The sequence below is a fragment of the Plecotus auritus genome, assembly GCF_963455305.1.
Source record: "Plecotus auritus genome assembly, chromosome: 1".
Taxonomy (NCBI): domain Eukaryota; kingdom Metazoa; phylum Chordata; class Mammalia; order Chiroptera; family Vespertilionidae; genus Plecotus; species Plecotus auritus.
This window is the reverse complement of record NC_137770.1, coordinates 199,290,700-199,312,129: the sequence shown is the minus strand read 5'-3', so window position 1 is coordinate 199,312,129 and position 21,430 is coordinate 199,290,700. Positions and strand designations below refer to the sequence as shown.

Here is a 21,430-nt window from a genome sequence, read left to right as displayed (position 1 = left end):
TTACATATGAAATTTGGCTAATTAAGAAATATAATTAAATTTGTATGCTGAATATACAAGTTTTGGCATTTGTAACTTTAATAAATAGAATAGTGTTTTTATGTTTAAAAAAAAAAAAACTAAAAAAGTCACATTGACAGAATCCAGAAGAACATTGGTCCTGAATACTTTAAATTATTAATCTTTTAAAATTATTATTATTATTATTATATTTCTTTCTTCCACTGCCTTCATTCAAAAAAATACTTGATCCAGTTTTTGTTGTTGTTGTTTTTTTTAGTATAGCAAAGGTGGAGATTTATCGAAGAACAAGTACAGACTCCTATGTGGGGAGGGGAAAAGGGTCCCCTTGATCCAGTTTTCATTGCCAGCTTGACAGAGAGGAGGCTGGGAGGGAAGGTCCATGGCAGAGCAAAAATCAGAAGTAGTTTAGTAATCTCCCAGGCCTTTGATTCCAAAGACCTAATCCCAAAGGTGGGAGATGATTAGGGCATAAACAATGTATCTAGGCCAGAATCACAAAAACAAAATGATTTCCCTAACACAAGAAAAAGTTTCCATGATTGTAGAGAATAGGTTGAATCATGAGATCAGAGAGGTCTGAGGTCTGAATATAGAGTAGACTCCCTAGGGAAACCCACTAGGGGAGTAGAAAGACTTCAGTAATGAAATGCCTACCTTTGTGAAAATCTAGGCAGCCTTGCAAAAATTCCTAAACCCCACCCTGACCGAGAGGCCCTAGATTTGAAGAGTTATGTAGAGGAAAATAACTGATTCTCAACAGTAACCCAGATTTCAAAACAGGTGACTCAATAAGCAGATGCTCTCATCCCCACTTCAAACTTCAGCATTGCATAAGATTCTGGAACTATGACAAAAAAGAAAAAAAAAATCAAATAGTTGGGGGTAAATAGTAATGCCTAGAGCTAAAGTTGTTCATCAACCTAATGAGATGGGAGGCTTAATATAGAAATGGAGTTAGACAAGTAAAGGGGGAAAAAAGAATAGGGGTGGTGAGTACCAAGGGGAAGGAGACTAAGAAAAAACAAGGGACTTTCACATCTGCAAAATATAATAGATGTAGTTATTCTAAAATACCACTTCCGTGCAACATATCGTTAAAATTCTGAATAAACTACTGTAAACGTTTTATAAATATGTACTGGACTTATGTGAGAGCAAAGGAAATCCCCAGCTCCACTTTCCCCCCAAAAGAGAGAACTGAGCTGCAATTAGAGTGGTCAGCAGTTCTTAGAGTTGTAGATACCCTTGGTTTAATGGCCAAATGAGGAACAAGCCATAAGGTCTTGGCTTGCATGAATTGGAAAAATGGGATTATATTCTTGCATAAAGTGAGGACCATTGAAAGGGTGATTACAACTTAAATAAGAAGATAGACTAGAAAAAATAGGTCTAATAGTAAAGGGAGACACAAAAGATAATTTATCCGTCAAAGACTCAGCTGAGCTCCATGTGAAAAAGGGGGAAAAATATTGAAAATAGTTTCCCTCAGACATCAGAACCGTAGTCCTAAACTCACATGGACTTGGAGTTTGTTTGTTTTTGTTGTTGTTGTTTTAATCCTCACCCGAGGATATTTTTCCATTGATTTTAAGAGAGAGGGAAAGACAGAGAGAAATATCGATGTGAGAGAAACACATCGATTGGTTGCCTCCTGCAGGGGCCCCAAACAGGGCCCTGGGCTGGGGAGGAGCCTGCAACCAAGATAGGTATGTGCCCTTGATTGGAATGGAACCTGGGATCCTTCGGTCCGCTGGCCAATGCTCGATCCACTTAGCCAAACTGGCTAGGGTTGGACTCGGAGTTTGATTAGACATTACATAGTTCAGGAAACCCCAGGCTAATAATCTGAAGTTGTTATAGGTTTGCACCAATCCAGGATATCTAGAAGAATCAAATGCAAACCTTCTCTAGAGCAGAGGTGGGCAAACTATGGCTAGCAGGCCAAATCTGTTCTTATACTACCTGTGAGCTCAGAATATTTAAAAATAATTAAAAGAATATTTCATGACACATAAAAAATTGTATGACATTCAAATTTCAGAATCTATAAGTAAAGTTTTGTAGGAGAAAGGTCAACTTATTTGTTTACTTGTTGCCTATGGCTGCTTTCATGCTACAACAGACAGATTAGTGTTGACTAGCTGTGACTGACACTGTATATGGCACTCTTATGGCTTTTCAATGCTGCTCAGCACACTACAAACCACAGTGATGAAGCCATGGATTGGCAGCATTGTGAGTGCCACACATATCAGCATACCACCACATTTTACTTTATTATTCTTTACTATTGCATACCCTTCATGCAAAAAACAAAAAACAAACAAACAAAAAATAAATAAAAAAAGAAAATCAAGAGTAGACTCTGAGTATCACACTTTCAAAGCACAGTGAAAATGTGGATTATTTTGTTTTCTAATTAAACTGTAAACCATTATGCTATTGCTGTAAGAATACAATATAGGTCAGTATTACCAGACGAAATAATTGTCACACTATTGCCAATGTACAATATTCCCAAAACAGTCAGAAAATTTAGAATATGTAATAGAAAAATCTCATTAGAGCAGAATTTTTCCACAAAAAAATTAAAATGAAACTGCGATTAAAGAACTTTCTAAGTAGCTCATTTGTTAGCCAAGCAAGAAAAATTATTTACCAATTATGAGTTAATTAAGCTATATTTAATTATAGCAGCCAAGACACAGTGTCCAGAAAAAATAAGCTTGTTTGGATGATTAGACTTTCTGTTGCTCAAAGAGTTGAGGACATTAGGAGCATCCTCAAAAGTCAAAATCATCAATAATCAACTTAAAATGATTCTGAATGGCTTTCCTTGGCTCTTGATGAGTCAACAGATGTTACCAAAACTGTCCAGTTGTAATTATTTGAGGATCAATGCTGAGTTTGGAATGACTGAAACGTTAGCCTCTATGAATAAACTGAGTAAAACTCAGTCAAGAACATTTTCAACCTTGGCCCATGTGGCTCAGTTGGTTGGGCATGGTCCCATGCACTGAAAGGTTGCTGGTTCAATTCCCTGTCAGAGCACATGCCTGGGTTGTGGCTTAATACCCAGTAGGGGGTGTGCAGGAGGCAGCTGATTGATGTTTTGCTCTCACATTGAGGTTTCTCTCTCTCTCTCTCTCACTCACTCTCTCTCCCTTTCTCCCTTCCTTTCTCTCTAAAAAACAATAAACTATTATTTTTTTAAAAGAATATTTTCAAAGAACATGAGAAAGCATGAATTCAGTACAACCCGAGGTGAAATCTACTAAGATATGTTACAACTGATGATGGCAAAAATATGTGTATAGCAGAAAAAGAAAACCTTACTTGAATAAATTTGCAGATATTGTGAAGGTGTGTTTAAAGCCAAAGTTATTTAATGTATTTTTACATTAGTTGTGGAAAGTATTGGAATTTGTCATGTATTATTAAGCCTGTGGCATCAATGGTGAACTTCATTTGCTTTCATGGACTTAACCATTTTCAGTTTCATGGGTTTCCCCAGCTCCCCAAAATAGAAGCTGAATATCCTGACTTGCTGTACCATACGCTAGTGAAATAATTCAGAAGCGGTATGGTTTTATTGTGTGTGTATTTTAAGCTCAGATCTGAGAATGAAATTTCCCTGAATGAAAAGAACCTGTCCTCAATCACTATCGTTGAACACTGTATGACTTTGGGAATTAGCTTTTGCTGCCCTCTGCATTAGTGAATTTCTTTGTGTTGCATGTGACAGAAATCCAATTTGAACTAGTTGACCAGAATGGGAAATTAGTCAAATCCTCACAGATGGATGAAAAGGGCAAGGATGTGGTTGCACCTTAGAGCAAATGTGACTAGAATACCACCAGATCTCTTTTCTCCCATTTCTCCTACTCTCTGAGAGTCAGGTTTCTATATTCTATTTCTGACTAGCTTCTTCCACATGCTGGAGTGACCCACCAGTATAGTAGAAACCCATAACTTTATCTCCAGAGAGCAATTATTAGTGGAATTTTGTGGTCCCAAGTGTAAAAATCCTGGGAAAGTGCACTCAATAAGGCAAACAGAATCTGATGTCCACCTCATACCAATCACCGTGGCAACAAAGGCAGGCTGCATGGGGAGATGTAGCCACCACTGGAACCACCTGCATAGGGGAGGGGAGAGAGCTTTCCCTGAAAAGAAAGGTTTGCTTTGGACAGATAAAACAGTTGATATTCATAGCAACCTTCTAAGATGTTTCACTAAACCAATAATCCTTAAACATATGGGCCACAGACTTCTAGGGGTCCCCAAGATACTTTCAGGTCTACAAAGTAAAAGGTATTTCCATAATTATAATAAGACCAGAGGCCCAGCGAAATTCATACACGGGGTGGGAAGGGGGGAGGGAGTGTCCCTCAGCCTAGCCTGCACCCTCTGCAATCTGGGACCCCTCGAGGTATGTCCGTCTGCCCATTTAGGCCCGATCCTACTTGGATCCTACTTGGATCGGGCCTAAACGAGCAGTCGGACATTCCTCTCACAATCCAGGACTGCTGGCTCCCAACTGCTCGCCTGCCTGCCTTCCTGATTGCGCCTAACCACTTCTGCCTGCCAGCCTGCTCACCCGCTAACCACTCCCCTGCCAGCCTGATTGATGCCTAATGGCTCCCCTGCCAGCCTGTTTGCCCCTAACTGCCCTCCCCTGCAGGCCTGGTCACCCCTAACTGCCCTCCCCTGCAGGCCTAGATCCCCCCCAACTGCTCTTCCCTGCAGACCTGGTCATTTCCAACTTCCCTCCTCTGCCGCCCTGGTCACCCCTAACTGCCCTCCCCTGCAGGCTTGATCACCCCCAACTGCCCTCCCTTGCAGGCCTGGTCCCTCTCAACTGCCCTCCCCTGATGGCCATCTTGTGGTGGCCATCTTGTGTCCACATGGGGGCAGTCATCTTTGACCACATGGGGGCAGCCATCTTGTGTTGGAATGATGGTCAATTTGCATATTACTCTTTTATTAGATAGGATAGAGGCCTGGTGCACAGGTGGGGGTCGGCTGGTTTGCCCTGAAGGGTGTCCCAGATCAGGGTGGGGGTTCCCCTGGGGCATGGGGTGGCCTGGGCAAGGGGCCTATGGTGGTTTGCAGGCAGGCCACGCCCCCCGGCGACCCAAGCAGAGGACCTGGTATCTGGGATTTATTTATCTTCTATAATTGAAACTTTGTAGCCTTGAGTGCAGGCCTGGGCCCACCAGGGCAGGCGGAAAGCTTGGCTTCCTCCATTGCCGGGGAAACCCAAGCCTCCTCCTCTCTCCGTGGCCGCAGCCATCTTGGTTGGATTAATTTGCATACTCGCTCTTGATTGGCTGGTGGGTGTGGCTTGTGGGTATAGAGGAGGTATGGTAATTTGCATATTACTCTTTTATTAGGATAATAAGACTAGAGGCCCAGTGCATGAAATTGGTGCACTCAAGGGGGGGGGGGTGTCCCTCAGCCCAGCCTGCATCCTCTCGCAGTCCGGGAGCCCTCGGGGAATGTCCAACTGACAGCTTAGGGGGATGTACAGGGAGCAGACATAAGCCGGCAGTCAGAGATCCTTAGCGCTGCTGCGGAAGCAGGAGAGGCTCCTGCCATCGCTGCTGCTCTTGCCAGCCTTGAGCCTGGCTCAGGGCTTCTGGCTGAGCTGTGCTCCCCCTGTGGGAGGTCACTGACTACCAGGGGGCAGCTCCTGCATTGAGCGTCTGCCCCCTAGTGGTCAGTGTGTGTCATAGCAACCAGTCGTTCTGCAGTTTAGTTGATTTGCATATTACCCTTTTATTATATAGGATGCTATTTACTTGATTGATTGATTGATTGATTGATTGATTGATTGATTTATAGTGGCATGTTGACTTTTGCATTGATGGTGCAAAAGCAGTTGTGGGTAAAACTTCTGGTAGCTTAACATAAATGAAGCCAGTGGCACCAAATTGTACTAGTAGTCATTACATATTCACAGACTGTGAATGTTCAATCTAAAGTGGGAGAGAAAGCAAGTTTCACATAAGAAGGTCTTATTAAATCTTGATCTTGAATATACATTGTTCATATCTTTATAAATAAATGGAATGTATGCATAAAGCCTGCTGGCTGCATACCAAAATGAGATGACCATCTCAAAGAAATGCACTTTGTGATGACTTCAGTTGCAATCTGAACTAATCACTTTTTCCCATGGAACACCGTTTTTACCTGAAAAATGACTAGGAGATTTACTGTGGTTATTTAGGCTTGGATATTTGTATGACATTTGCTCCATGAAGTTAGCCTGTCACTTCAAGTACTGGTAAAACAATGAATAGTTTTGGTGCCAATAACAATCAAGCTTTTAAGTGAAAATCAGAAATTTGACAAACTTATATTCTCTACCATCAACTTTACAGCTTCCCAATATTTGAAGACTTTTCTGATTAGTAAGTGTAATTTTTTGATGTTGTATAATGAAATGTGTTAACAGTTGGAAGATTTGCATAACACAGATCTTCCAAATTTTTCTATATGACCAATATTTTCTATATGACTAATGCATGTATCATACATGTGTAAAAGATACATTCAAAGTTCAAGATATACCAAAGGGTTTTAATGTAAAAAAAATACAAAAATTTCATCGGGATGCTTTCACATTCCACATTGCTGCTAACTTTTAAGAAACTACTACTTGTTGAGTTTTTGGTGCAATATAACAGAAGAAAAACTACAATTATCTTAAAGGGCCTTTAAAATGCCCCTTCCACATAAACAAATAGTTTCTTAATAAATTTTAGGAGTGTAAAGATGTCCTAAGACCAAAATATTTGAGATGTGATGCTCTAAACTATGCCTACAGAGACAGCAAGAGACAAGTGATATTGTCAATGTCTCTGAGTAGTAAAGAGTCTCTAATACCCCAATGACAAGGGGAAGATTTTACTATCATAATCATTTTTCATCATTCTCATAACTGTTCCTACCAAATTATAACAGTAAGCATTTATTGAGTCTTTGCTCTGTCTAGGATCTGTTCTAAATGTTTTCCATCATGTATTTCTTACAATAACCCTTTTGCCCTAACCAGTTTGGCTCAGTGGATAGAGCGCCGGCCTGCAGACTAAAAGGTCCCAGGTTCGATTCCAGTCAAGGGCATGTACCTTGGTTGCGGGCACATCCCCAGTAGGGGGTGTGCAGGAGGCAGCTGATCGATGTTTCTCTCTCATCGATGTTTCTAACTCTCTACCCCTCTCCCCTCCTCTCCGTAAAATCAATAAGAATATATATATATAAAAAAATAACCCTTTTAAGCAAAGTGTTATAATCATCATCTCCAATTCATAGAAGGGGAAACTGAGACTTAGGAAGTTTAATGAAGGTTAGAAGCCATGCAATCAGCAAGTGTTAGGCTTCCAACCACGCCACTGTCACTGAATAAAGTCCACCAGCTCCACTCCGAATTTTACAGAACATATCCACACGGCAAGGCAACAGACTGGGCCAATGCTCTGTAGCTACTAACCACATCTGGTTATTGAATATTCAAAATGTGCCGAGTCTGAACTGAGATATCATGTAAGTATAAAATACACACTGGAGTCAAAGACTTAGAATGAGACAAAGAATGTAAAATACCTCATTAATATATTTGTTTTCATTATATGTGAAATGATGGATATTTTAGATATATTGGGTTAAATAAAACATTGTTAAATATGCTTTGAGTTATTAATTTAATTAAATTCCTCTGTTCTTTCTCCTTTTTAAAAATAAGACTTCTGGAATGTTTAAGTTATGTATGTGATGTGTGTGTTGGTTCTCTGGACAACGCAAGTGTACAGTATCAACCCAATCAGATTCTAGACTTGTTTAAATGAGAGGTTTCATTATGTGCATTACCTCCCAGAAGCCTGTTTCTTCCTTCCTGAAATAGTATTAGGGCTTTCTCCTTAATTAAAATAAAAATTAGTGACCTGCAGTTAAGTGTCCTCAAAGAGCTCATGCAGCTCCAAACAACTTTATTTAAATAAGGAAAACAATCATATTTCATCATGCCCTATTAAAACTGCCCTTTGTTTGAGCAAATATTTCTTGGCAAAGTTCCAAATTTACCTTTTTGCACATATTGCATAACTGTTTTAAATATCATTTGCCATTAATATTTTTAAAAAGAGGGAATCAGAGTTAAGAAGAGAAAAGCAAAGTGATGTGAGGAAGTGTAGCAGAACCCATGGAGACATGTTTGCAACTCTGCTTGGGAAGAGGAATGAAACCAAGGTGAATAAACCAGGGTCTACTCTGCTGCTTTCCTGCCTTTGGGCAGAGGGGGGTGGGAGTGGGGGAGGCGCTGTCAGAGACAGTTTAGAGCTCTCCCCTGCAGCTCAGTTGCAGCAGGAGTGGAATTACTGAGGGCAGAGCCCAAGTTACAGAACTGTGTATAAAGTAGCTGCCGCAGGCATAAGTGCTTTCTCCTTGTAATATAGATCAAAAAATTTTTTAAATGTACCCCAAAGTTTCTCCTCTAATAACAGCTAACATTTTTGGCAGTTGGAACATGCCAAGTTTTTCACATGTGTAATCCATTTATTCTTCCCAATAAGGCCAGGACAAATCGGAGGCATAAAGATGTCAAGTTAGATGGCAGAGTCACTTGGTTAAATGGCAGAGGGCAGATTAGAATCCAGCCTTTGGGGGTCATGGGCTAGACCTCAGAACCCAACCCTAACCACTACACTACTGCCTCACCCAGCTCTCTCAACCACGGTATTCTGTCTCTCTCTGAGGCCACAGTAAAAGCCAGCATCCAAAGCTAATGCCTCTACATTATCTAACACAGTGGTCGGCAAACTCATTAGTCAACAGAGCCAAATATCAACAGTACAACGATTGAAATTTCTTTTGAGAGCCAAATTTTTTAAACTTAAACTTCTAACGCCACTTCTTCAAAACAGACTCGCCCAGGCTGTGGTATTTTGTGGAAGAGCCACACTCAAGGGGCCAAAGAACCACATGTGGCTCACGAGCTGCAGTTTGCCGACCACGGATCTAACATATATTATATAACATTATCTAAATTATAATGAATTCAGGATGTCAAAAATTAGGTCAACAAGGGTGTTGAAATTTTTGAAGGTGTTGAAAGTCTGCAACATTAGAAATTCATTTTAACAGTAATAAAAAAAAAGTGGAAGTCAGTAAAGGGCAGATGTATTTTAGATTTTATCCCAGTGGCACATTATAAAAGAACCAAGAAGATTCTGTAAAGACACCTGCTTTTGCTGTAAGGATTGACTAATGGGTTGCATGCAAATTCCATCCCTGACCCCATGGAGGAGTGCAAGTCACCCTGCAAGATCTCATAGTATCTTTTGGTTTCCTTCAGACTTAAACTCTCTTTAAGTATCTCTCAGTTGTTTTTTCTTGTGTGGATTTTGTAGGTTGCTGTTTTTGTTTTTTTTTAATAAAATTGGGATAACTTTCTAGAGTGCAAAGTTTAAACAGATTACATAAAATGCTTGGAATAATTCCTAACACATAGCAAAAAATCAATAAATGTTTATGGGTATTATTATTTATATCATACAACATAAATGATTGCATCTATTTTTGAGATCGCTCATTCAATCTTTGACGCCCCATTACTAGAATATAAGTTTCCTAATGGCAGAGACAATGAAGCATCGTGGCACACTCACAGCTGTCACGGCTATCAGCTCTCCTTTTCATCTGAGCACACAAGTAGATTGTGCTTCCTTGATTTCTTGAAGTTGAGCATGGCCACTGACTTGCATTAGCTAATGAAATATGACTAGAAACTTCCAGGTGGAAGATTTAAAGGTTGCACTGACTCTCCACTTCTCTTTTTTCCTATATTGGAGAGTGTGGAAGCAGGTTTTGATCTGGAGGTACAACTGATTCCTGACGTAGAGAACAGCTACTCTGAGGAGAAGACGTTGATGAGCTAGAAATAAACCATTATTGCTTAAGCCTCTGAGATTTTAGGGTGTTTTATTATAGCAGGATAACCAAGCCGACCCTGACTATTACAACCTTTTACATTCCCACAGCCTAGCATAGAATCTGGTACCTAGTAGGTGATCAAATGTGTTTTCATTAAATTGGTATATTAAAAGATTTAATTATTAATAAAAAATTATTTTAGTCCTGGCAAGTGTTAGAGCACTGGCCCAAGCACCAAAGGGTCATGGGTTTGATTCCGGGTCAACTGCTCGTACCTGGGGTTGCAGGTTCGATCCTGTCCCTAGTTGGGCATATTTGGGAAGCAACCAATGGATGTCACATCCATGTTTCTCTCTGTCTCTCTGTCTCTCCCTCTCTCCTTCTCTCTCTCCCTGCCCCTTCCTCCCTCCCTTCCACTCTCTCTAAAAATCAATGGGAAAAAAAATATCCTCAGGTGAGGATTAACAAAAAATAAAATAAAAAGTAAATGATTTTGTTAAAGAAATTATTTCAACTCTATTTTTGCATACAATGAAAAACCTTGGACATTTTAAATGATTAGTATGTGGGCATCACCATCCTTTGGGTACCAAATAATCATCTTACATATCAAAGTCAGATTCACACATGCTTTGTACTCCACAGGGACTTCATTAAAATTTTGTTGAACTTCAACTGAATCATTTTTTCTGTGGTTTTGAAAAAGCTTTATTCCTGTCATAGTCACTTACTACATGGCCCTAGTTAAAGGCAGCAGTTCCTTATAGAACACCCCTGCAAAAATCCATCTGTGTGTGGTCCCTGACTCCATGACAACCTCAACCCAGATGCAGAAATTCTTCATAATCACGTAGATTACATCAGAAGCCAGAAAGACCTCCGGTCAAAAGCATTCAGAGAACATATTTAACAAATTGAATTTGCAGTTTCTCTGGCCAGGAAGGAGGGAAGGGAGATGGGCACTGTTTGTGCTAATATATTTCACTTCTCATTCCAAAAGGAATCAATAAATTTACCAAAGCAAAAGAAAACTCTGAGCCCAGTTTTTCCTCCTGGTTGTAGAAGCATGACAAGTTCTACAGGTGGTTGTCAGGTAGAGAAATTGACCTTGTCAAAGATAAAGTAATGAGGCCCCAAAAGGGGAAAAGGTAAAACCTGAGGCTCTGGTATGTGAGAAAGAAGTCACAGAAAAACAAAGCCATTCTCCAGCGCTGCTAATGGTCCTGAACAAATCAATTCTTTTGGAAGGCTCATTAATTCCTGCAGCTTCCTAGCACCAGTGACTAGGCGACCACCAGACTCATAGTCTCATAGATATCAGGTGATGATCTGCCATCTGGTCTGATAGAGGTGTGAGAAATAAGTAAGTCTAAGATAGTGGAGGATTAAGTAAAAGGTCAGCTTTGATCAGTGCTTACACACAAAACTTTGGGGGCTTTGAAGAAGGAGTAGAGTACAGGGGATAACCCAGCGTGTTTGCCAGGCATCTTATCTGGACCATTAGCTAGTTGTGAGACCTTGGACAAGTACTTAAACCTCTCTGTGTTTCCATTTCCTCCCCCGAAAATGAAGCTGTAACAGTGCCCACCTCAAAGTACTGCTGTGAGAACTTGACTTGGTGAAAACCTGTGCAGCACCATTGTCCAGGATGCAGCAAATACTCAGGAAATGTCAGCCTTTGCTATTACCGCTGTACAATTATGAGTCCAGCCCCTACCAGCTATGCAATATTGAGCACATTACTTCTCTGTGCCTTGGTTTTCTCATATGCAAAATGGAATAATAATTATTATTATGTCATAGGGCTGTTAGAAGGAGTCATGGTACAACACCTAGTCTTACGTCTTGCTCAGTAATGCCATGATCAATGTTACCTGACATTCGCACTATTTCTTCCAGTAAGAAGCTAAATAAAGCAGCAGACATCCTAGCTCAGACACCAAGAAGTGCAGCGGTGTTGAATGTGTGCGAGGGTTTACTATACAGGCAGGAACATTTGAAGAAAGATGGAAAGAAATGTGTACGCTTTTATAATGGTGAGTTTGGCTCTTGGAGGTGAGGCCTATAATGGCATATGATCACCTGTTTAAAGACTGTAAGCTCTTGTAAAAACAAAACAACAACAAAAACCTGAGATTAATTCCTGAGGGCAGAGATCTGCTCACACTTCTTTGCATCTCTAGTCCCCAACACAGACACTAAACATTCGCTGAACCCAGTCAAAACGCGGTTCTCGAGCCCTGACTGTCCAGCAGAGGCCGCCCTGGGCCGGACTCCCGGGATGAAGCGCTGGGAGAGGGAAGGCCAGGGGGTGGCCTTGTGGTCGCCGCCGGCCCGGGTGGGAGGGGTTTGGCACGGCTGGCGCGGCGGTGGAGGCGGCCCCAGGCTCCTGCAGCTGGGATGGAGCAGAAGCTCGCCGGGCGCCGGAGGACACGCAGCTGACGGAGCGGAGCCGCGCCGCGTTCGCCTGGCTTCCCCGCCTGCCGCCGGTACCTCCCGGGCCTCTGGCTCCCACCGCCAGCCCGCCGGGCAGAGGAGGAGCCGTGGGCTCCTGGTCCCGACAAACTCTGCCGTTGCCCGCGCCGGACTGGGCACCCAGCACCAGGATACCATGATGTGCAAGACTCTCTTCGCTCTCTGCATCTTCACCGCAGGTACTTTGGGGCGCCGTGTTTTCCGGTGGCGGGGCGGGGGGGGGGGGAGCGGGCGGCCGGCGCCAGGGTAGGGGCTGAACCTGGGAGACTGAGAAGTCAGTCCCTGCGCGTGGGGGACCCGAGTGGGAGCCTCCGAGGTTGTGCGAAGGGCTGTGCGCCCTGGGGCTTGGGGTGAGGGGTTCCTTGGAGATCCTGAACCAAGACGGACAGAGGGGAGGGCTGGGTCCCTCCTGCCACAGCCCGCGTCCGCACAAACTCCGGCTGAGTTTGTAGAACAGGTGGCTGCGCGACGCGTTCGAGTCGCGGGTGGGCAACACTGACAGCTCCTCGCGGCTTCTGGGGTCCGCAAGCACAGCCTGCCGGAGTCGCGCGCCACACTTCTCGGTGCGGTTGGGCCCTGGGAGGGATGAACAACGAAAGGAGCGAGGGGCTGGGGAGCGGGAATGGGGGGGGAAGTGGAAGTTCACCGGGAAGGTTTTAAGCAGTGGCTGCGCGCCCCGCCAGGCTGGTTTGCGTTCGCGGAGACTTGGCGGTTTCTGGTCATCCCTGCCTCGGGATGACGATGCGGCATTCGAGTCCCACGGAAGGTGCCCCGACCGGGTTCGAGCTCGTGCTCACCAGCTGCAGTTTTGCCCAGTGGTCTGGGACCTCTAAAACTGCGCGGGGTGGCAGAAACGGTTAACGTGGCTAAAACTAGCATCCCCCCGTTTCACCCACTCTCCCTGACATACAGACATAAACGCACTGCCTAGGAAGGCTTCCCCGCCAGCGCCTCTCAGGTCTGGAGAGCACCCATATCAGGAGGCTGGAGAGGGAGCGGGACTGAGCTGGACTTGGCGGGGGGCCTGGGAGAGGTGCAAAGTCTGGAGTTGGGATATCCGGTTTTTGCAGAAAATGCAGTCCAACAGGGGACACCTGAGTATGGACAAGGCCAAGGCACGGGTGGAAACAGTAGTTGGAGTGCGCGGACACTGGCATGTTTAGATAAGAATGTTGCAAAGTCACAGACACACGCCAGTTTGACTCCTGCTGGTAGTCCATGTATAGTTGTCTTCCTGAATTGCTTGGGTTGCTGTAATTGTGGACCCAAGTCGCTACAGTCCCTTGAAAAGAAGCTAGGGTTTCCTGGCAGCTCTCAAAGGATAATGCGGTTTTGAGGAAAAGTTTCCCGACATGAGGCTATAGCGTGCGTTTTTCCTCTACTTGCTGTGCGCCTGAGAAAACCCTTTTCCCTCTGGCATCGGAACAGTTTGGAGAGGCGTCTGCAGACAGATCCAGAACAGTCTCCGCGACTGTGGCTGCGCAGCCCTGGGCCGGGCTGGGAGCGCCGGGAACCGGCAGGTGTAACCGTGGCATCCAGCCCCAAGACTGCCCTTGTGGCAATATCCGGGATCCTCCGAGCAAGAGATGTTTACGAAGTGACATGAAGGGTGCCTTTGCTTTCTCCTTACTAGAAATCCTTTCATGGGGCTCGAGGGAGACTCAGAGAACCTTGAGTGAGACTGTAGAGCTAGTAGGTAGGTTTGTATGCTAATTTTATTTCATGACTTGTCTTTTTATTTAATACACACACACACACACACACACACACACACACACACACACACACACACATATATATATTTAACAGTACTGGCAGTTGGCAAAACCGGAAATGAATCCTCCTAGGCAGTGTATTGTGACATTTTCCCCTCCTAAGGAGCTCAAGATTTTTTTTTCCCTTAGCCTGTTTTAGAGTTCCACCCCCCTATTCCAGGAACAGGAATAATACCTTGTTCACTGCCAGAATGAGGAGGGCAGGGGTAGAGGGTGGCTCAGGGATCAGGGAGCCGCCTCATCTCCATCCCTGCACACTTGTGTGGAGGTCAGAGCCAAGCAGATTACAGGCTCCCAGTTCTGAGGCTCTCCTGACCCAGAAGACAAGGTTATGCTTCTGTGTGTGTCTCCCCAAGAGAGTGATGAAGCTTCCTTCTCTTCAGTGAGTTTGTACCTCTGAAGGAATCTCTTTAAGAGTCAGTGTGGTGTTAGAGCTACTTGACATAAATACCTCATGAGGTTCTTTGCATCCTGGAGTAAAGTGTTTACAGAAACTAAAAAGGCACTTTTTAAGAATAAATAGATGTGCTGGTAAAGGACAGAGGGTTGAGGTTGAGGGTTCTTGAAAGGAAAGTGGCATGCATGTTTCAGCTTTAAGTTGTTTCACCAGGCAGTTGCTTCTTTTCTGTTTTCTTCTCCCACTCTACTTGCCCCCCCCCCCCCCCCCGCAGCTTTAGAGGCTTCAGGACAATTTCTGTAAAACTCTCAAGATGATACTATCGTGAGTCAGGAATGGGGTTTGGCAGAGGACTTTTTTTAGCTTAATAAATCAATATATACATGGCATTTCCTCCACCCTGCATAATGGACACTTGCAAATATGTGTGCATTGGCAACCCAACAAAGTATGTCTCCATATTTACTCAGTTGTATTTTTAAAAGAAGGAAGAGAGAAACCATGGATTGTCTTCAGTTCTCTCAAAGTTAATTGTGGTAGAAAACTAGCTATCATGCAGGCCATTCCCCAACACCTCCAATACCAGTACAAGGCATACAGGAGTCCTACCTCCAAACTAAAATACAAGCCAGAACCTTCGAGGTTTGGCAGCAGAACCTGGAGTGAGGGAGGATAGCTGGCCACAGAAGTTTCCATCTCCATCCCTCTCCCTCTCCCCTCTGGATTCTCTTCCTTCATTATCACCACCATCATTGCCACCCTACTGTGTTCTATGTCTCAATTTATTTTTAAAAACTTCCTCACTGAGACACCTGAGATATTCTGGGACTTTCAAAAGGCCTTTCCCAAACACTCAAGAAGGACAAAGGGGAAAGAAGCATAAGTAAGAGAGACACAAACCCGGGGATCCAACCTTTCCTGCCCGGGGCCTGCCCTCTCTGCCCCTTGTCTTCCGTGCAGAGAGAGGACTGCATTCTGGCTCACCACACAGGCCCACTTACTGGCTCCTTGGTGATCAAGACCAGGAGCTAGATTCCAGTCTGCCACCCAGCTAAAGATCCTGTTTGTGTTCTGGGCCTATCATGGCTCTCCTCCAAGTGACTAACAGCTAGAATGTCCTCGTCCCTTAAGGAAGACCCCACCCTACACATTTATGGCTCTGCTCTTACCACATATGTCAGGACCTTATCATAAGCATATTGAAGCCTTATCATAAATCTTATCACAAACATGTTAAAAGTAAACAAAAATATGTACACACATTTATAGGAACCACAAGGTTGCCTGTGGTTGGGTGGGAGTGAGGGTGAAGGGTTGCTTCCGTTCCTTTAGTATGATTACCTCCTGCTCCCCTGAAGTCTGTGTCACAGTTCAAGAAGTGACACATTCACCTGAGAAGGTGGAAGCTCTTCCTTGTTATCTGATACATTTACTGAGGCAGAGTTGCAAAGTGATAAGCACAGAGATCCTGCAGCTCGATTGTCTAGGCACAAAGCTAAGCTTTACTGCTTACTAATTGTGTAATTTAGGGCAAGTAACTTAACCCCTTGAGTTTTCTTATCTACAAAATTGGGGGATTAAACCTCACAAGGTTGTATAAAGTGTTAAATGACTGAAGATACCTACAGTACCCAGGACATAGTAAGCACTCAATAAATAGCAGTTATTGTTGTTGGTATTAGTCCTATTAATAAAGTTTACTGTATTTGCACCAATGAGGTCATCCTCTCCAAAAGCAGAGTTTATATGTTTACTCTTGGACAGTGGTCGCTGTCCACTGAGTTTGCCGACCACTGGGATAGGGGCTTAATCACAAGGAACAACAGCAGCCTGTAATTATTGGAATCGAGAGTCTAGGTCAGTGGTGGGCAAACTCATTAGTCAACAGAGCGGCAAACCGCGGCTCATGAGCCGCATGTGGCTCACGAGCCGCAGTTTGACGACCACTGCTCTTGGACAATGTAAATCAAAGATCTCAACTTCCAGCACAATGCCAGCTGTTCTGGCAAATCCTAATGTGCAAATTAAGAAAAGATTCAGCTCAGCCTACTAACTGCCTAATTTGAAAAGGTTAATAACATGCCAGCTCAGATTTAGCACAACAGTCCCAAAAATGCTCAGTAACAAATAGAAGTCTCACCAAGGACTTTATTTTTCCACAGTTTTTTGCTTAACAGGGGACCTGAGGCTGCACGCCCCACCTGGCAGGGCTTGACCAGGGACCTCAAGGCGCCTGGTGGGACTTGACAGGGGATCTCAGGCTGCATCCCCCACCCGGCGGGGCTTGACTGGGGACCTCAAGGTGCACCCCCTGCCCCAGCCTGAGCTGGGGGACCTCAGGCCATGCTCCCTACCCCAGTGCCAGGCCAGGGGACCTGAGGCTATGCCCCCCACCCAGCGGGGCTTGACAAGGATGGGACCAGCTGGGTCTGGATCTAGCCCAATGTGTGTGTGTGTGGGGGGGGAAGGCGGCCGAGTCTGGGTCTCATGTGATTTTGAGGTACACGTGGGTGGTGGGGACTTGACTTTGGGTCCCGTGGTGCACCCCAGACTCTGACAGGAGGAAGATTTTCATATACATTTTACTAATTTTCTTTAATCTCTGACACTTCTGTTATAGAAAAAGGGCAAATAGCAATATTAAAATATTTCCTCTAATCAATCTCCTTTTAATGTACATGAATTTTGTGCACCGGGCCACTAGTCTATACTAATAAAAGGGTAATATGCTAATTAGACTGGATAGACTGGACATCTTCCAGACATCATTCCAGATGTGCTTCCTGACAAAGCCGGAGGTGTGGCTGGCCTGCAAACCACTGGCGGTCCCTCACCTAGGCCAGCCCTGCCCCCAGCGGGGACCCCCCACCCTGATCCGGGGCCCCCTTCAGGGCAGGCCAGCTGGCCCTCATCCATGCACCAGGCCTCTATCCTATATAATAAAAGGGTAATATCCAAATTGACCCTAATGGCAGAACGACCGCTGGACCAGTCACTATGAGACGCACTGACCACCTCTTGGTCCCTTTCCCTGGCCACCAGGCACCGATCACCCGATGGCGAACAGGCAACCAAGGGTGGGTGGCGGCGGTGGGGGGGGGGGGCGGCGAGGCTGGTTGTGGGCAGCTGGGGAAGAGGGCCCTGATTGCAGTCCAAGCTTAGGGACCATACCCATGCATGAATTTTGTACGCCACCTCTAGTTGTGAGGTTAAAAGGATGCTCTCTTTATTCACTATACAAAAGCTACAATACATTGGTGGTCTCTGTGTATTTAGGGAAATGTCTAAGACTCCAGTCATTCTATTGAGTCATGTGTTATATTACAAAAGGACATTAGTAGGTCTCCCAATTACAACATGAGGGGGTCCCAATGCCCATTTATTCAACAGTGGGTCCTAAAGAAATCTGGTGGACTGAACACTTCTCTTGGCCTGGGAAAAGAGTCAAGTTATTGGTGGATCACACCCTCTGCCAGTCATGGCAGTTCTTGCTATTGATGGATCTGCTGAGTGAGAGGCAAGATTAAGAAGGATATGGCCATAATCCAACCAATGGGAAACCCTGGATGTTTTGTCTTAAAAATTATAATTGTTGATAGAGGTGGCATTCAAGTGGAGAAATCCCTGTAATTTTTGAAGAACTGTTCAGGTAGGTCTGAGCAGGAGAAAGGATTACCAATTTTTGAGGCTAAATGATCATTCATCATTTACATTATAGGAGATGTTGGTGGGGAAGGAAGTTCCAAATTACATGTGGAATCTGTCAGTAGAAAGGGGCTGAGGCTATTTTAGAAATTCTGCATAGGATGCAAGGGATAGGCCGGAGGTTGTCTGTTGTATGAGATGGAAAAAATATATCAGAATGGGAGATAACTAGAAATCATTTGGGGCTACTAAAAACCAAACCACTCCCTTGATGATGATGATAGGAATGAAAAATTCATGAAGTTTCATTTTTAGGGGGCAGGATAGAGATTCCTCCTCAAATGTATAGGAATATAAAACCTATTTTAGTATACAGTTTTAGTTTTGTGAAAGGTTACAAATAGAGCCTTTTAGATTAAACAATGTGGTGGCCCTTAGTGGCTGGTATTTAAGTACCGCCAGCACTGTGAAAGGGGGCAGAGTGCGACAATGCCCTGAGATGTCAAGAGGAATTCTCCTGCATGGTTGGATCCATTAAGAAAGGCGGAGTGGCCTGGGATTATTCACTCCCAGGGCAACCTTCCTAGAACTGCACTTCAAAAAGAGTCCTATTTTGAGTATATTCTCCTTTAAGTACTTACAGGAAGAGAACATCAGGTGAGGAGGGGATTTGTGTTACTTCATATGAGAAGCAACATGGTGCAATCGAAAGGGCTTTAGAGAAAGACAGGCTGCCATGGAATGCCAACTCAGGGATCTTAGTTTCTTCCCCTTTAGGGTGATAATATATATGGGGTAAATATTCAACAAATGTTACTGAGCAGGTGTACCAACAGATAGGTTTATTTTACTTCACTTCATTTGCTTGTCTGCCTCCCACTAACAGACTTTAAGGTGCATGAGAGCAGCATTTCACCTATTTTGTCCCTGCGTTGTCCTCAGCCTGTAGAGCAGAGCGACACACGTAATGAGTGCTTAGCAAATTTTAATTATTTTTTCATTGAGAACCTACATATGCTAAACACTGTCCAAGGCTCTAGATAAACAACAATGAATAAAATAGGCAAAACTAGACGCCCAGAGACTTATATTCTTTGGGGTTGACTAGTTTTGACTTGGTGAGAAGAAAATCAGAAGTTGAATATTAATCACTATCTCAAGCTCAACATGTCCAAATCTGAACTCCTGGATTTCCTTCCCCCAAAAGGCTCCCCCTAAAGCCTTCCCATCTCAATTAATGGCAACTCCAACTTTCTAGTTGGTCAGGCTGAAAATCACGAGTCATCATTGAGCCTCTTTCTCTGAACACCCCTTATCCAAACCCTTGGGAAAATACGTTTTTTTCTGCTTTCAAAATATATACAAAATTCAAACACTTTTTGCCACCGCCATTGCTCCTACTCTGGTGTGAACCACACACATATTTCTCCTGGAGTAATGCAGTGGCCTCCTCTCAGGTCCACCAGCTTCTACCCTTTCCCTCCTAAGGTCTGTCCTCTGCATAGCAACACTTGATCTAATGGAAATGTATCAGATGATGTCATTACTCTGTTCACAGTTCTGCAATAGCTCCCATTGTACTGGGAGTAAAATTCCAAGTCCTTGAAATGACCATCAAGACCTACTCCAGCTGCTGCCCCATCCATTCTTGGTCCTGGCCATCTACTTTTCCTTTGCTCACCCTGTACCAGCCACCCTGGCTTCCTTATAGCATGCAGTGGCTCCTTCCTCTGTCTGGAGCATACTTTCCCCAGATATCCACATGGCTAATTCCCTCACCTTCCTCAAACCTTTGGTCAAATGTCACCTTCTCAATGGGACATACCCTGACCAACATTTAAAAATTGCATTCTGTTTTACCTGTGAACAACGTAATCCCAGTGTCCCTTATCTGCCTCTTGTCTTTACTTTTTCTTTAATGTGAAACCCTCTGCACATCTTCACGCCTCCCTCCCCCGCCTGCGATGCTGTCTCTTGTTTAATGCGGTGTCTCCAGGGCTAAATACTTTGTGGCACTCAAGGGGTACCAATAATATTTGTTGAATGAACAAAATACATTTTTTGTGGGCTGGCAATGTGAAAACTTAATTCAAAATTTTCCTTGGATCACCTAAAAATGAGACATTGGCAAAACTTGCTTACCATCAGGTGCTTCTGTCTAGTGTCTCCAAATAGCTTTTTTGAAAAATGAGCCAAGGCATTCAGTTTTCATTGAGAGTTACAAAAACTAAACTTTAAAAATCAGCATTTTTGGGGAGCTGTGCACATGCAGAACACTTCTGTTTAAAATGTATGCCTTTTTTTTTTTTTTGCCATCACTGCAAAATAGCTGAAACTCTCTAGCCAATTAAGAAAATGTCGCCTTTGAGCTCAGCTAGAGGAGATAAAGAGACCTCCACTATTTGAACGTTTCTGAGCATTTTCTGAATAACTGAAAATAGCCTGATGATGAAAGCGATTTGAGTCTGAGGGAAGCAGCTCTGGCAATTTCCCAGTCATGTCTGAGCAACTTAAGTGAAGTTGGATACTGAGTGTTGCGAGTGTCAGTCAGTCACTAGGAAGCAGAAGAACAGACTGGGAGTTTTCTCTGCCCTCCAGACGTTGTGTTTTGCTCTCATTGGTGATTCTGAAATAGGAATTGTGTTTTAGTCCAAGCAATAAATAGAAGTGAAGTCCTGACTAAAATCAAACCTGGACCCTCTGAGCATCAGTCTGCAGTGCTGACACCCCTTGACGTGGATGCTGTTAAAATCGCTCAGCCTCTTCATCCCACAAATACTCATGGTACTTTATAGCTTAAATAGGAACATGTAATTATTTAGCAGCTGCCAAAAGGAACATGAGTTTTAAAATATATATATTACAAAAAAAAATAACAATATGTTCGTCTTGAAGTCTTAGGGATATTGGTAAAATTTCAGATTATATCAACTTGAAGAGCAGCCTATAAACAAACCAAAAAATGGAAAAGATGATACTTCATATTAAAAGCCTGGACCCTCACTTGTTCATTGAGGTCCGCTTGTCCATTCAGTTTTCTTGAAGTGGGAAGGCACTTCGCCATCTTGAAATACAGCAGCATTGACTGTAAGCATTTCAGTCCTTTCTTGAAAGGTGAGTAACCCTGACCTTGAGCTGGAGGACAGGCAGGGACATATGTCTGGTGTTGTGGGTGTGA

The 21,430-nt window shown here is 43.8% G+C and overlaps 1 protein-coding gene across 1 annotated transcript in view; it reads left to right on the top strand.

Moving 5' to 3' along the window:
* The first annotated feature begins 12,332 nt into the window (after nt 1-12,332).
* Nucleotides 12,333-21,430, top strand: part of PARM1 (prostate androgen-regulated mucin-like protein 1) — a 104,613-nt gene continuing 95,515 nt past the window's right edge. Inside the window, exon 1 of the mRNA XM_080642639.1 lies at nt 12,333-12,614. Within this exon, the coding sequence (XP_080498765.1) occupies nt 12,572-12,614 (43 nt within the window). The 5' untranslated portion in view covers nt 12,333-12,571. The remainder of the gene's footprint in view (nt 12,615-21,430) is intronic.